This window comes from Neltuma alba, unplaced genomic scaffold, assembly GCF_004799145.2.
Source record: "Neltuma alba isolate B1F8T4 unplaced genomic scaffold, ASM479914v2 tig00006472_pilon, whole genome shotgun sequence".
Taxonomy (NCBI): domain Eukaryota; kingdom Viridiplantae; phylum Streptophyta; class Magnoliopsida; order Fabales; family Fabaceae; genus Neltuma; species Neltuma alba.
In genome coordinates, this window is record NW_021634478.1 from 11838 (window position 1) to 25178 (window position 13341).

The 13341-nt window shown below is 40.4% G+C and overlaps 4 protein-coding genes across 8 annotated transcripts; 3 read left to right on the forward strand and 1 right to left on the reverse strand.

Annotated features, from left to right (window-relative positions):
• Window positions 1-2757: 2757 nt before the first annotated feature.
• LOC114750489 (glycine-rich cell wall structural protein 1-like) lies at window positions 2758-3030 on the forward strand. The gene has a single exon (XM_028939085.1). The coding sequence runs from the start codon at window positions 2758-2760 to the stop codon at window positions 3028-3030; it is 273 nt and encodes a 90-aa protein (XP_028794918.1).
• A 1926-nt stretch (window positions 3031-4956) lies between these two features.
• Window positions 4957-5220, forward strand: LOC114750490 (glycine-rich cell wall structural protein-like). The gene has a single exon (XM_028939086.1). The coding sequence runs from the start codon at window positions 4957-4959 to the stop codon at window positions 5218-5220; it is 264 nt and encodes an 87-aa protein (XP_028794919.1).
• A 1858-nt stretch (window positions 5221-7078) lies between these two features.
• LOC114750494 (zinc finger HIT domain-containing protein 3-like) lies at window positions 7079-9515 on the forward strand. Its single transcript, XM_028939088.1, has 7 exons — window positions 7079-7305; window positions 7423-7454; window positions 7648-7689; window positions 8324-8410; window positions 8694-8782; window positions 8958-9008; window positions 9113-9515. The coding sequence occupies exons 1-7, from the start codon at window positions 7232-7234 to the stop codon at window positions 9134-9136; spliced, it is 399 nt and encodes a 132-aa protein (XP_028794921.1). The 5' UTR covers window positions 7079-7231; the 3' UTR covers window positions 9137-9515.
• A 174-nt stretch (window positions 9516-9689) lies between these two features.
• Window positions 9690-13305, reverse strand: LOC114750485 (transcription factor PIF1). Of its 5 annotated transcripts, none has more exons than XR_003740670.1 (9): window positions 13244-13305; window positions 12353-13163; window positions 11647-11745; window positions 11494-11559; window positions 11292-11369; window positions 10832-11191; window positions 10477-10555; window positions 10137-10208; window positions 9690-10064 (listed from the first exon to the last, which is right to left on the reverse strand). XR_003740670.1 is itself a non-coding variant. In XM_028939083.1 (8 exons), exons 1-8 carry the CDS (start codon window positions 13285-13287, stop codon window positions 10198-10200), a joined length of 1548 nt encoding a protein of 515 aa, XP_028794916.1. In that variant the 5' UTR covers window positions 13288-13305; the 3' UTR covers window positions 9690-10197. The 5 variants fall into 5 exon arrangements, 3 of the variants coding, with proteins under 3 accessions (XP_028794916.1, XP_028794915.1, XP_028794914.1); XR_003740671.1 differs by having other exon boundaries at window positions 9690-9892; window positions 9983-10208; XM_028939083.1 differs by having other exon boundaries at window positions 9690-10208.
• Window positions 13306-13341: the final 36 nt, after the last annotated feature.

Sequence of the window (13341 nt, forward strand, 5' to 3'; positions counted from 1 at the left end):
TGAGACAGGCTTTTGCGGAAGCAGCATGCGCACTACATGCTGCACCCAGACGCTATGCTGGTCCAGGTTAGGTTTCAATACTGAGTATGCAGTTTGATTATCATCATTATTATTCATATATGTGCGTGTAAATATATACTACCTGAAGACCTCTTTTATAGATTATAAATAAGATATTGTAAATAGAACCGAATGCAGTATTAATTAAACATAAAGGATTAACCAATAAAAATTAGATCTAATAAAATAGACTAGTTTTTTATAATATGACGAACTGATAGTTAAATTGTCTGAAAAATATGCTTATTTAGTGTTCCATGATACCTCAAACATAATTACTCTTAATTCAAAAAATATCTGTATGTACCTGAAGGCGGGGGGGGAAGGGACTGGCCGCATCCGCACATGTGATATAGGGAGAAAGACTGGGAGGAGGAGTGACAGCCAGGACACAGGTGGCACCCAGGGGAGGTGTACTGACGGCATATCACATCCATCCAGGTGTTCAGTGGTCCCCCCACGCCCAAGGCAGGATAATATTATATAATTTTATTTAATTAATTCGGATGCGTGCGTTCCCTGTCATAGATTCTGCCCTTCTCCTGGTTTAATATTACTTCCCGTTAATATATAAACCTGTTTAATTTTTATTTTAGTTTTAAATATAAAATCTTAATCTATTTTGTCTCTCATATTTACACTTTTTTTTTTAAAATAGCCCTTCTAACAATGATTGTTCTAATCAATATACTTGATTAGTAAGGATATTTTAAGAAAGACAACACCTATTTAGGACAAATAACTAACTCAACTTACTTTTTTAATCTCCTCAAATTAGTCAACTGGTTAGTACTATGATTATACAACTTCATCAGCTCATTTGTCTAGTCCAGCTTTAGATATATATGCCATTAACTCTTCTTAATTCATAGATAGCTATTTTCCCTCCCCCCCGCTCCCTCCTCCCTTTTTTTTTGGGTGGTTAAATAGAAGGCAAGGCGGAAGAAAACCCGAATGTCGCTTTTGTTCATAAAAATGAATCTAGTCACGTCATAACATCATAGGCCCCGCCTCCGTTAGTAATAAAGGGGGTCATAACTGGTAGCCAAAAGGGAAGCTGGGAAGGGGTAAAACAACTCTGAGGCCCCTTTAGTTAGATTGCACATTCTCTTGGCAGTGTCATGAAATCTGTTCTTCATCATCATGTCATGTCCAAATGATGTAACAAATTATGAAATGACTCTTTTTACCCTTCTAAAACAATCTCGACCGCTTCTTTTCTCCTCCGGCGACCTGCAATCAAAGGATCAAATTGAAGACGGGTGGGTCGGGGAGGTCTACACACGATCTGGCTTCGTTGCTGACGGCATGGAATTTCAAAAACCAAAAAAGAAGCCCCGGATCGTGGAGGAAGATCCGGCTTCGTCGTGGAGATCCGGGTGTAGATCATTGGGCCATAATGAGGCCGGAGCCGGACCGTCTGGCAACTGAGCCGTATTCTGTACTCTTGTCGTACCTTTTTAGTGCGCCAATCGGGCTCAAGCAATGTATTTTCACTATTAGTATCTACTAGTGCTCTAGTAGGCAAAGCAGCCAATACTATTGCTTCCTTACTGATATTCTCCTTAGTTTAAATGAAAACGGATAACAAAATAAATTAAATTTATATAAGTCAATGTATTTTAAATGATCAGCGTATAAATAAATCGATACTCCATCGGGGATCTAATAACTTTTCTAAAAAAGAATAGTATTTGGGGAACAAAAAAAAAAAGAGTATGAGATGATACCGTAGAATACATGGTGGTCAGCCAGGTGGTTGATTTGATATAATTATTTCGTAGTCTCCTGCAAATCGCTCTTTCTTATCACTTGCAAGTCACATAGCTCTTTTTCAAATACTGATTCCATGTTGTTGTCTTCTGCTAATCTTGCCAAACCTTGTTTTTGGATGCCCATGGAGAGCAGGCTTGGGCTAGCCAGTGTTCTCATAAATTTCACCTCCGGGCTGCCCCGAAACCAAACCCACCACCCTCTTTCTTCTCCTCCCGCTCTGTTGTTTGTTAATTCTTTTCTGCTTCAGTTATACTACCTCTGTTTTCATATATATATATATATATATATGGTCCAGCACGGCGTGATCTCTCAAGCTATGGAGCTCCCTGAAACTTAGTCTTGCTTTGGGTTTTATCGCTTTCTCTTGTTATAAACACACACACACACACACAGAGTCCAGCACGGCCAAAAATAAAATTAAAGTCTAATTAAAAAACTGATACCAACATCGAAGTTGGAATCCGCGCTAACGAAAATTTATGAGGCCGTGGCCCTTAGACAGCTAGAAGCTAGATCGACACTTTAATTAAAGGTGCTTTTATGGGTGATAACTGATGAGATTCAAAATCCAGCAAGCAAAGTTAAGCCCTCTTAATTGTTCAGTTCTATTTAAACCCCATTGCCGTTGTATGTAGGTGCATGCGTATGCTCTTATTGTTGCCTAAAAATGATTTCTTCAGCCCTTAATTCCACAGAACTAGCAATTAAATTCAGTAGTACTATGGCATCAGGTTAATCAATCATATCACTCACACATCCACGCTCCGCAATACCCACTAAAGCTCATTTACGATGCTCAACTGTTCCTCGCCCACCATTCTTTCTTTTCACCCTATAAATACATCCTCTTATTCCTATGCTTTATACCACATAACATAGAAACTAGAGTAGAGAAGTAATTATATATAAGCAGTGCTTGAGATGGGTAAGTGGTGTATCGTGGTGCTGGTTTTTGTTCTGGCCGTGGCCGCCGCCGGGAATGTGCCAAACGAGGCGGCTGGTGTCAAGGACCAGAAGAACTCTCTCTCCTATGGCGGCATTGGTGGTTTTACTGGAAATGGTTTCGGAGGTATTGGTTCCGGAATCGGCGGATACCGCGGATTTGGTAGCATCGGTGGAATTGGCCGTGTCGGAGATGCAGGCGGCCTCCTTGGCGGTCGCGTTGGCGCCGCCGGCGTTCTTCCTCACCCTTGAACCCATGCAATGCAAGGCGATATAATAGTACCTTTAGTCTCTCTTTGTCTGCGTTCAGAAATAAATAATATAGTCTGCGTGTGTTGTTGATCATCCGCATAGACTAGAGGGAGTAAGGAGAAGCAACGTATTTTCGTATGAAGAGTACTTTGCTTTAATATTTTACGTTTCACTACTATATATGCATGCACGACGTGTTTCTCGTTTCAATATGAACGTCGAAGTAATTAATGATCTTGTGTGTGTTTTTATATATATGCTTCGGGCTTATTTTAATTTATATATCTCTCTCGAGTCTCTACTCTCCTCCTCGATGCACTACTCAACAGAAGTATCAAAACTAATAATAAGATCCTATTAGATTTACTGATGTATATACTTAATTACCCTAATCTGTACCTCCTCCTACTTTCAAAACAATCCAAAAACTAACATATCTGGAAAACGCTCGTTTGGTCTCCGGCTAACTAGCATAAAAAGTTTAGTTTGACACGCATGCATAAATGCCGAAAGCTGAGTGATGGATAACGCACACAATCACACACAGGGAAACATATCTAGGATTTTTTTTTTAGCGTCCGATCTTTATTTGGTAAATTTAATGAACATACAGTACGCGGGGGATATTAATTCCTAGAGGGCCGAGTGATGCTCATTCCTATTTCGTCACGTCCCCCAATATAATGTTTCCCGCACCAAGAAATCATACTCTAACCATCGTCCCATCAACGTCTGGAAGCCCTTCTGTGTTGCTTTGTGTTTGATACAAAGGGGAAATTCTAGTGCTCCACGGCTGTATAATTATTCTAAATAAGACAGGACTAATCACGTCTGCTCAAGTTATTATATGGATGTATATTTAGCTTAATTAAGCCCCATGGTGTGAATGAAAAGAGAATATCGAAGATTAGACTTGGTATCTGCACAACGGCAGAGGAGGTGAAATCATAATAAAAACTCTGTCTGAAATGAAGCTATTGCGGGTGGGTTGCTGAAGTTACTTATTGAATAAGAGAATTGAACAAGAGAACATATTCGAAAGTGAAGGGGTAAGCTAACATATAATATAGCTCGAGACTTGATATAGCCTCTAGAATGTCTCAAACATGAAACATAACTAATCGTGGTCATCGTGTCTTGAATACGATCTCGTCTCAAGTCAATCTGGTCAACAATTTCGTTTCCCCCGCAACTGGAAGCACAGGAAAATTAGCAGCTGGGACTAAGCAATGTTCTAAAGGATGATATGCAGGTCAAGCTTCTCTGTTCCCCGCCTGCCCAGAACCAAGCCTACCACGCTCTTTCCTTCTCCCTTCCCACTTTGTAACTGGCCTGCACCACAGAATTAAACGACCCAAAAAAACAGATTGAAAGTTCAGAGCACCCTGCGGGATTCACACTGTCCTAAAATTGGTGTAAGCACTCGTGTATTTTTCTTTATCTATTTTTTCCCCAATTATACAATCCAGCACACCAAATAAGGAAGGTTCATTAAAAACTTACTTATACCAATAACCTCGGAAGTTGGAATCTGTGCGTATGGAAATTTATGAGGCTGTAGCCTGTAAAGCGAAATGTTAGATTGGCACTTGAATATATGGTGGCACTTTTATGGGTGATAGCTGATGAGATCCAACCCTTCTTAATTGTTCGGTTCTCTTTAACCCTTGTTATAGTAGTGTGTAGGTGTATGCTAGCTCTTGTGGTTGCTCAAATGTTCCCTTCAGCCCTTAATTCCAAAGAACTTTAACCAACCAACAATTAAATTCATGAGTAGTACAGCATTGGGTGCGCAACTGTTCCTCCCCCACCACTCTCTTTTTTTGACCCTATAAAAAGATGGATCATGCAAGTTCATAGCACCAGATAGACTAGAGGGAGACTCAGGTAAAGAATCAGTTAATTAAGCAGCGTTTGAGAGAGACCATGGGTAAGTGGCGTATTATGGTGGTTCTTGTTCTGGCTGTGGTGGCCAGTGCTAGGAATGTGCCAAACGAGGCTAATGGTGTGAAGGACGAGAAGACTTTTCTCGGCTATGGCGGCTATGGTGGCGGCGGTGGGGGCTTTTCGGGAGGCGGTTTTGGAGATGCCGGTGCTGGAGCTGGCCGTGTAGGTGGACTCCACGGTGTGGGAGCTGCAGGCGGCGTCATTGGCCCCGGCATAGGCGCGGGGCTTCTTCCTCACCCTTGAATCTCTGGTCTCGGTTGTTCCCCCTGGGAAAGAAATAATATATATATATATATATATATCAGTTTGCGTGTGTTGCTTCTATATAATCCAAATCGCTAAAAATAAAGTAGCGTGTTTTGTTAATATTATTAGTGTTTTTCATATTTGAATAATAATACGTTTCACCACGATGCATGCACGACGTGTGGTGATCTCATATATCAGTTTGAAGTAATCAAGATCAATCTGGTGTGTGTTTTTATACATGTTTCGTGCTTATTTTTGCTGTCATCTTTAATTTGATGCTTTCAACAGAAATATTCTTTCTACTGATACAATTAACGTAGGAGAGCTTTGCTGCTCCAGCCTTCAGAACTTCAGATATATGGAAAACGGTCGTTAATTTGGTTGTTCGGCCAACTTATACGGCAAACAAACGAAGAACTTAATTAGCACGCCATTCATTTTTGCTGCGCGGCTTGAGAAGTAAATTCTTGGGGTCCGGCCATTATTTGGTAAATCTAAGCAACAGAACAGGGGATGTTAGTTCCAACGGTGGCCGATCGAGTGCTTCTTATATGTCATCATGAACCACCTTCGCTCAATTTGCACCACTAATGGTACTAGTGTAATATAATAATATAATTAATATATGTCCTCGGATTCTCTCGTCACCTCTAACAGGCCATCTCATGAAAATCAAAGAGGGGCAAGCGATTCTGTCAGAAAATGGAAAGAACTTGCATATAAGTTTACTAAAAAGCTCAGGATCTAAGGAGCGAGGAGTGAAATAACAAACGCAACGTGCATACCCGGGTGAGTAGATTCAAGAAGGGGCGGGTCCGAAAATCTTAAACATGTTGGAAATTAAATGAAGGGGTTAACAGTGTGTAGCCTCTGGGTGGTCCTAAACACGAAACATAGCAGTGATTATATGATTAGTAAACGGGTGTGGAGTAAGGAGGGAGTATAGGGTACCAAGGAAGGCCTTTAATGCGCAGTTAAGGTTTTTTAAATTAATGCTGGTTTGGTGTAAGCTTTGCAGATCTTCTGATTAAGAAAATGGTCCTCTGCTTTAATATCGCTTTGGTTCTCTGCTTTCAGCTTTCCTGTTTACTACAATTAACGTAGGAGCTTTTTAATATTCAAAATATTATTTTTATTGTAGGTTTTAATATTCAAAATATTATTTTTATTGTAGGTTATGTATCCATTAAAAAAAAGTTTTTAACAAAACAAAAGCAGAAAAAATCAAATTTGGTTAATCCATATTTGATGAGCATTATAATAGTTATGATTGCGATGTGCAGCAAAACTGGGATATTCCTTAATTTACTTTCTAGTTTCTAGTGATCAATTTATATTTAAACTTCATGTTACAATCCTCTTATATATTGTGATACTTTTTAGTTTGAAATATTTGGTTTTAATTTATGTTTCGAATTGTAAAACAGTAATGTTATATTTAAAATTTTTTATAATATCTTTTAAACATCGACTTTGTAAAAACCAAAAAAAATAGTTAGGAAAAGTTCTCTAGATATATATATTTTAAAATTAAAGAAGAAACATAAATTATTCCAATAAAATTTTAAAAATAATTCATTCATAATTGTGTTGGCTAAAAATACATAAGAAATTAAAAAGAGTTTACATTGCGAAATTTTTTTATGAAATATAATTTTTTCGTAACTCAATATCATATAAATAAACTTTTTGAATCATTCAAGTACACGTGGATATGCAGTGCAGGATGAACTCGGGGAGCCAGCATGCTTAGCCCGCTTTTTAAATTAGTTTTTTTAAGAAGAAAAGTAAAAGAAAATGAAACCCTCAAGCAGGTAACCTTCCCGGGCTTCCCCTTTCATCTTTGCCGCCTCTTTCCTCTCCGTCTCTCCTTTTGCTCCGGCGACCAGCACCACCCTCCTCACCTTCGCCCTCGACTCCCACTGTTGCTCTGGTCTTGGTCCTTCGAGCTCGAGTTCTTCCACTATTTCCGTGTCTCTTCACCTTATTGGATATCTCTAGTTAAATGGGTCCTCGACAATGTCAAGTTTGCAATGAGACTCAATCAAAGTACAAGTGCCCTTCATGTTATACACCTTAGTAAGTAATACTCTGTTCTTTATTTCTGATTAGAGACGGTATAACTTAAACCCACTCTTTTTTCAAATTATTGAAAATTATTACTCCCTAATTTGATTTTATCTATTGTATTTCCAGCTGCTCTCTGGCCTGTTTTAAGAAACACAAAGGTATGAAATTATTTCATGGTACTTTATGGGTGTTCTCTCATTGATTGTTTGCTTGCTGTCTGTTTAATTTTCCGCACACGGATCAGTTAGAGGAGTGAATTTTGTATCATATCAGATTAGCACCGTTGCTTCTGAGATTTTTCGTAGTAATATTGAACACTTAAACTGATCTGTGCTTGCTTCAATGTTGCAGAAATTCCATGTGTCAAGCCACCACCTTCAGAGCTAAAAACGAGTAAGAGTTTCCTTGACTGGTATGACTGCTGGAATTGCCAAGATATTTTCTGTAATCTTTATGCGGTGTGATGAATTTTCCTTCTCAACCCTTTCCGCGAGGAATAATAAAGTTTGGAGTTTTACTAAGATGGGTCCAATGATAATACTACATGTTTGTTCTCATTTTATACTTTATAATAAGGATTCTGTTTTCTCCAGCTTCTTTATCTACCTTGGGGCATTTTCAGTTTAGTATTATGCCAAATTGAGTGACTCAAGTGGCTTGCTCTCACCTTGTAGAATTTTTTACAATTTTCTTGGAGGTCTTTCCTTTCCCCTTTTATCTCCCAACTCTGACACCTTGCTTTCTTCTCCCTAATTTTGGGTTTCAATACTCAATGTACGGTGGTAGACAATACGTCTAGTCTCATTTTTCCCCCCAAAAACCTTTCTTAGTTTTGTATCTGTAAATACTATTAAACAGATCAAATTTTTGTTAATGGAATAATATGCTCCTGGACCTGCAACATTATTTTTACCGTCAGGCCAGTGCAATCTGCGTGGTTAAATTTGCTTCAAACTAGCTTTTACACAGCAATTCGTTGCTCTTAGGGGCTATCATGAATTGATGTTTGTTTCTGTATATTCGTCAGCTACCATTGCAGAGTCACATGTACAAAAGCCAATAGTTGTTGATGAACCCAGCGAGGTACTGCAAAAATCCCAACTAGATGCCATAGGTATGATATTTAGAAATTTGCACTTGGAACCCCTTCCCCCTTACCACGCATTTGCATTTTTGCGTTTGTATTGACCTTCCTTACCCTCAATGATTGGGAAGATCTGCTATACGAGCATACAATGATACATAGTATATATGGTATATCGTTTTAATTCTAGTTTATTTGCAATGATCTGTTATTACTATCTTTGTTATTGTTCAAGCATTTTTTCCCTACAGGCAGGGTAACCGTTGGTTAATCTATTCTTTTGTTTTATCAAGTGATTATATTCTTTTTGCAGCTTCTTCCAGTAAGATTCGCAGTGCTTTGAAGGATAAAGCCCTTCAAGGACTAATTTGCAGGATCGATTGTTCCCCAGATGCTGAGAATGTAAGTTGTCAATCTTTACTCAGACGCTCTTTTCTAAAATTTCACGCTTTATCTATGCCTGTGGGCTGTTGAGTGGCTAATCCAGCATCTTCAATCAGACTATGGTCCTTAAATTAAGTACGCTAAAGTTTGAGCTAAAGAGATATTTCATTTGAAAATTTGCGGCTCTGACCAGGTACTTGATAAAGCCATGACGGAGGAACCAATGCGATTGTTTGTGGAAGAGGTAATGCGATCCACTGTTACTCATATTTAGGTTGACTCACATTGAATAATCTGAGTTTTCCGATGCCCTTAATCTTATTCTTACTCTTTTAATCTGGTTTGCAGATTCTGTCAGTAATCAATCCATAAGTTCGAGCAACTGTTTCTGGTAGGATAATATGTGGTAGATAGTTACGTACGCGTTCCAGATGGGAGCCTCCAGATTATGCCAGTTGTTAACCAATGTTGGTTTTTTTAATGATCTATGCGGCCTCCCATGACTTAGCCTTGGATCATATTTATCGTCTTTATTGGGCATGGTCGTAGGAGTATCTGCAAAATTAGTTCAGAGTTTGACAAGAGTGTAGATGGGAATAGAATCCCCAAATTTGTTATAAGTAGATTTTTGGCTTCTATAGATGTGTCGAGGTGTATCTATAACTATAATTCTGACATTGATCACCCTGTTAATCGTTTTGTAGATTACGATTTTCAAAATACCATGGTATGTAATGATTCCTTTTTTACATGTGCGTATGCATGGATGCATGTGTTTCTTATGGGCGTCTCAAGATTTTTCCCTCAGTCGGCATTTGAATGATACAAGGATGCCTAATAAAATCCTATTAAAACTGAAATCAGATCATCCACGGGCATCAATGAATGATGATGATAACATCGCAAAGAAGGAAGAAAAATGAAATTGAGTCATGAAAAATAGTATTATACTATTATTTGGTTGAAGATTTTCATTTATAATTCCCCCAGTTCAATGACCGGACAAATTGTGGGAATTGTTGCTTGAAACAATAATCTGGAACAAATATAAGAATGTTGAGATCACGCTGCAGAGAAGAGCCTGCATTTCCGCGACAGGGCAATGCATCCATCTACCTGGTTCCCCCTCTAGAAGCCAAAGAACAGAGCATGAAAATTTAATGAGGGATTAGGAGAGGGTAAAAAAATAGCCTATTTTTGCTAGCCCGGTGTGCTTACATGTCGATCAGCTTGCTACTGAGAACTGGTAAACATTTTGTCCTCGAACGCAAAACTTGGCAGCTGTGATTGAAAATAAGACCTACAATTTCACAAGATCATAGTTAATGGCGGTCATTTTTATTTCACGCTATGTAAGTCATTCAGTACTTACAATATTAGAGCTGCTGGTATCAGCAAGGTTTGATCAGCTCTTGAATGGAACCATGAGAAAATCATCCATTTTCTGCATTGCGTCCAGAAAAATCAAAATGCTTTAGACGATGGAATGGGATTATAATGACTGAAGCATAGAAGAAGACGATACACTTAAGTTCTCTCATTAATATCAGATCCCACTTTCATTAATGCAGTAAACCACAAGAACCTTGTGTTATTATGTGCCGGGGAAGTCTGTGACACAATTATACAGGCAGCCCCGTTGCCCCTCAATAATTCTTGTCCTTTTATTTCCACAGCAAGAAGCTAAGTCTTGAAGAATACAAAGTATTCACCTGGCTGATGATTTTCTGGATTCTCACGGGCCCTACTGGTACCTGGCTTGCCGATATCTTGTTGCATCATTGTCTGATTCTGAACAAGGAAATGAACCTTAAATAAGCGGTCCTCCCGCAGTTACACTCATTCAACATTCTTTGGCCAAAAAAATAAAGATTCAGCATTGATTTTCTTCTGACACTACTGAACAAGATCCGGAACTCGAGTTGATTTTTTTCTAATTTCGCCAGGGCTACTATCACAGACCCCTAATTGTTACGCCAGATATGAAGTAAATAATTTATTCTATCTGCCATCAGCCTTGAAAACCAGCAGAGTTATTAGACATTGAACATCAGAGGACAAATTTACCTGCATTAAATGGCACTGAATCTGGTGGGGACCAAGGTATTGGTGATAAGCTTGAGTGAGGTTTGGGATCCGTGAGTGAATAGGATCAGATGAAGTCAGCGAGGGAAGCATGTTATCTGGCTTGTTTGCTGCTTGCATGCTGGATAAATCAGGTGCAGCAACATGGAAAGGAGGAGGCACAGAAAAGGACCTTGGTCCCATATAAGCGGGAACTGCGGTGGCGGCCGCGATATTAGTAAACGGCATCACTGGTCTGTTCATTCCCATTTCCATGCCCACCATGCCCATTCCCATTGCTGGCATGTACTGCTGCATTCCTGGGTACATCATGGGTAACATTCCATATCCCATGGACATCATCTGCATAAAGTCAACTCCATTCTTGCTCTCATCAGAAATCATGCTATTCGAGTATAACACATGATGGTATATGAGTGTAATAACGCATTCACGGACTCACAGATGAAGCTACCTGAACTTGTAACTGCAATGACTTCAAGTATTCAATTGCTTCATCCAGCATTGAAGCTTTGTCAGACTGTAATTAAGGGGGAAAAAATGACGATATTAGAGAAACTGCAATGAAGAACAAATGCATTTAAAATATTGTTCCTTGTGATGTCAACAAGAAAGCAGGGAGAAGATCAAAACAGCCTGATGACCTTATTGCACCGAGGAATAAGTTCTTGTAAAGCTCTCATCTTTTCCTTAATCCTATCTCGACGTCTCTGCAAAATAATGCAAGTTGGAAGCTTTCAGCCTGGGAGAAACACAGCAGAGGGAAATCATTCATTTTTGGAAGTAATGTACAGTACCCTCTCCGATAGATTATGGACCTCCGCAGCACGGGATCTCTTCGTTGATTTCGATCCGCGAGCTTGTTTTCTTGCCTCCGCAGATTCGTAATCCAAATCCTTTTTGCAGCCACCCAAATGGACATAGGTAAGAACCCCACGGAAACACGGAAAAGCCAAACAGGCAACAGAAAGCAGAAAACAAGAAAGAACCTAAAGTTTGATGATGAATAAGCAATCTGCCTTCAGCCTGGGCTAACTAACATATAGAGGAATTGACGAGCTCAAGTGCATCGGAAACCAGTACGAGTGTACAGCATAATATTCTGGCCAAGAAAGAAGTACAACTTTTTCATGCAATATGTATCTCCTACACTAAAGAGGTCAAATACTGATACATTTTATAAAGCCTCTCATGAAGCCATTTATCATGGACTGCTGGGGGTATCCCTGTGACTCCTAGCATCACAATGTTTAAAATCTTCGAATCACATAAATTCGCTTTCGTGTAAAAATAGCTCAAGTGCTTCTGCGTTTTTTAGGTCCACAAAAACTAATTTTTTTTTTTTTTCCGAAAGCGTTCAATTCAATTGCAGAGCAGGGGTTAATCCACGTCATCAACTTCGGCCTTTACAAGCCGGGGGAGTTTGTTTCGGAGTGAGCGAGTGACAGAAACTGAAAATAAAATAAAATAAAAGGAACCGTCAAAATGAAAACATTCACTCACCTCGATGTGACACTCTGAGTCATCGGCTTCCCGCCCCTTCCGCTTCCGATCCTCCGCCGGCGACCTGTCAGACAGTTCTGCACTCCTAGTTGACCCTCCGGGCGACGAAGTTGCCGTCATCTCACACGCCATCACCTCCGTTCCTCCACCGGCTGTCGTAGTCGAAGGCCCTGCAATCCCTGTAGTACTCATGCTCCCTCGACAGGCGGCTCCTTTGGTTGGCTCCGCCGTGCTTCTCACGGCGTCCGAGACTCTGGGAGTCGCCACGACTGCAAGAGTGTCGCATGAATCCACCACCGTCGATTCCCTAGCCGCGGTCCTTGACCTCGATGGCCCTGATTCAACTCTCGCATTGTGTTTCGAGAAGTGCTCGGATTCTTGCATCTTAGCCTGTGGCCCCCATGTCGGAGGTATAGGGGGCGTAGGAGTAGCTAATGACGTCGAAGGCTGCCCGAACTCCGTCACCTGAGGTGCTCTGACATTGGTTTGCATGGTGGCACTGTTGTTGACGGCGGTGTGTGGCGAGTAGAGGAGGTCCGCACTGAAATTGTGATCCAGGGGAGAATCGTCGACGATGGGGCAGTGAAGCCAGGAAGCCATTTCGTCTTCTTGCACGAACAGATGTTGGTTGCTGTAGTTTTCCGCTTGGGGTGAGGGTCCAATCTCAATCTCCGTCGCCGTAGACGGCCCGGAAGCAGTCACATCTCCGGACGGCTTGGGCGGCGGAGGTTTTCTAAGAGTCCGATGGTTTAAGCTGGGCAAAGCGACGGGGCCGTTTTGCCAGAAGAGCTCCATGATTCCATCGTCTGGCCTGGCACAAAGAGGTCAACATGAAAGCAAGCTCACAGCGAAGAAAGTTAAAAGAGATATAAGAGCTTTAGAAGAGCTTACAGGAAGGGTCTGTTAAGGGGAGTGGGGGCAGAAGGCAGGGGCATGGGGTATTCATCGTGACGATCCATTTGAAGCTGGAAATCTGGGACACCGTGATT

Excerpts from the sequence above, each read along its gene's own strand:
- LOC114750490 (XM_028939086.1), top strand. The coding sequence starts at position 4,957 with ATGGGTAAGTGGCGTATTATGGTGGTTCTTGTTCTGGCTGTGGTGGCC.
- LOC114750485 (XM_028939081.1), bottom strand. The coding sequence starts at position 13,287 with ATGCCCCTGCCTTCTGCCCCCACTCCCCTTAACAGACCCTTCCT. Across the intron at positions 11,560-11,646 it reads TCCATAATCTATCGGAGAGG|AGACGTCGAGATAGGATTAA; the intron begins GTACTGTACATT and ends ATTATTTTGCAG. Across the intron at positions 10,556-10,831 it reads TTCAGTGCCATTTAATGCAG|AATCAGACAATGATGCAACA; the intron begins GTAAATTTGTCC and ends TTCCTTGTTCAG.
- LOC114750494 (XM_028939088.1), top strand. The coding sequence starts at position 7,232 with ATGGGTCCTCGACAATGTCAAGTTTGCAATGAGACTCAATCAAAGTAC. Across the intron at positions 7,455-7,647 it reads CTGTTTTAAGAAACACAAAG|AAATTCCATGTGTCAAGCCA; the intron begins GTATGAAATTAT and ends TCAATGTTGCAG. Across the intron at positions 9,009-9,112 it reads TGCGATTGTTTGTGGAAGAG|ATTCTGTCAGTAATCAATCC; the intron begins GTAATGCGATCC and ends TCTGGTTTGCAG.
- LOC114750489 (XM_028939085.1), top strand. The coding sequence starts at position 2,758 with ATGGGTAAGTGGTGTATCGTGGTGCTGGTTTTTGTTCTGGCCGTGGCC.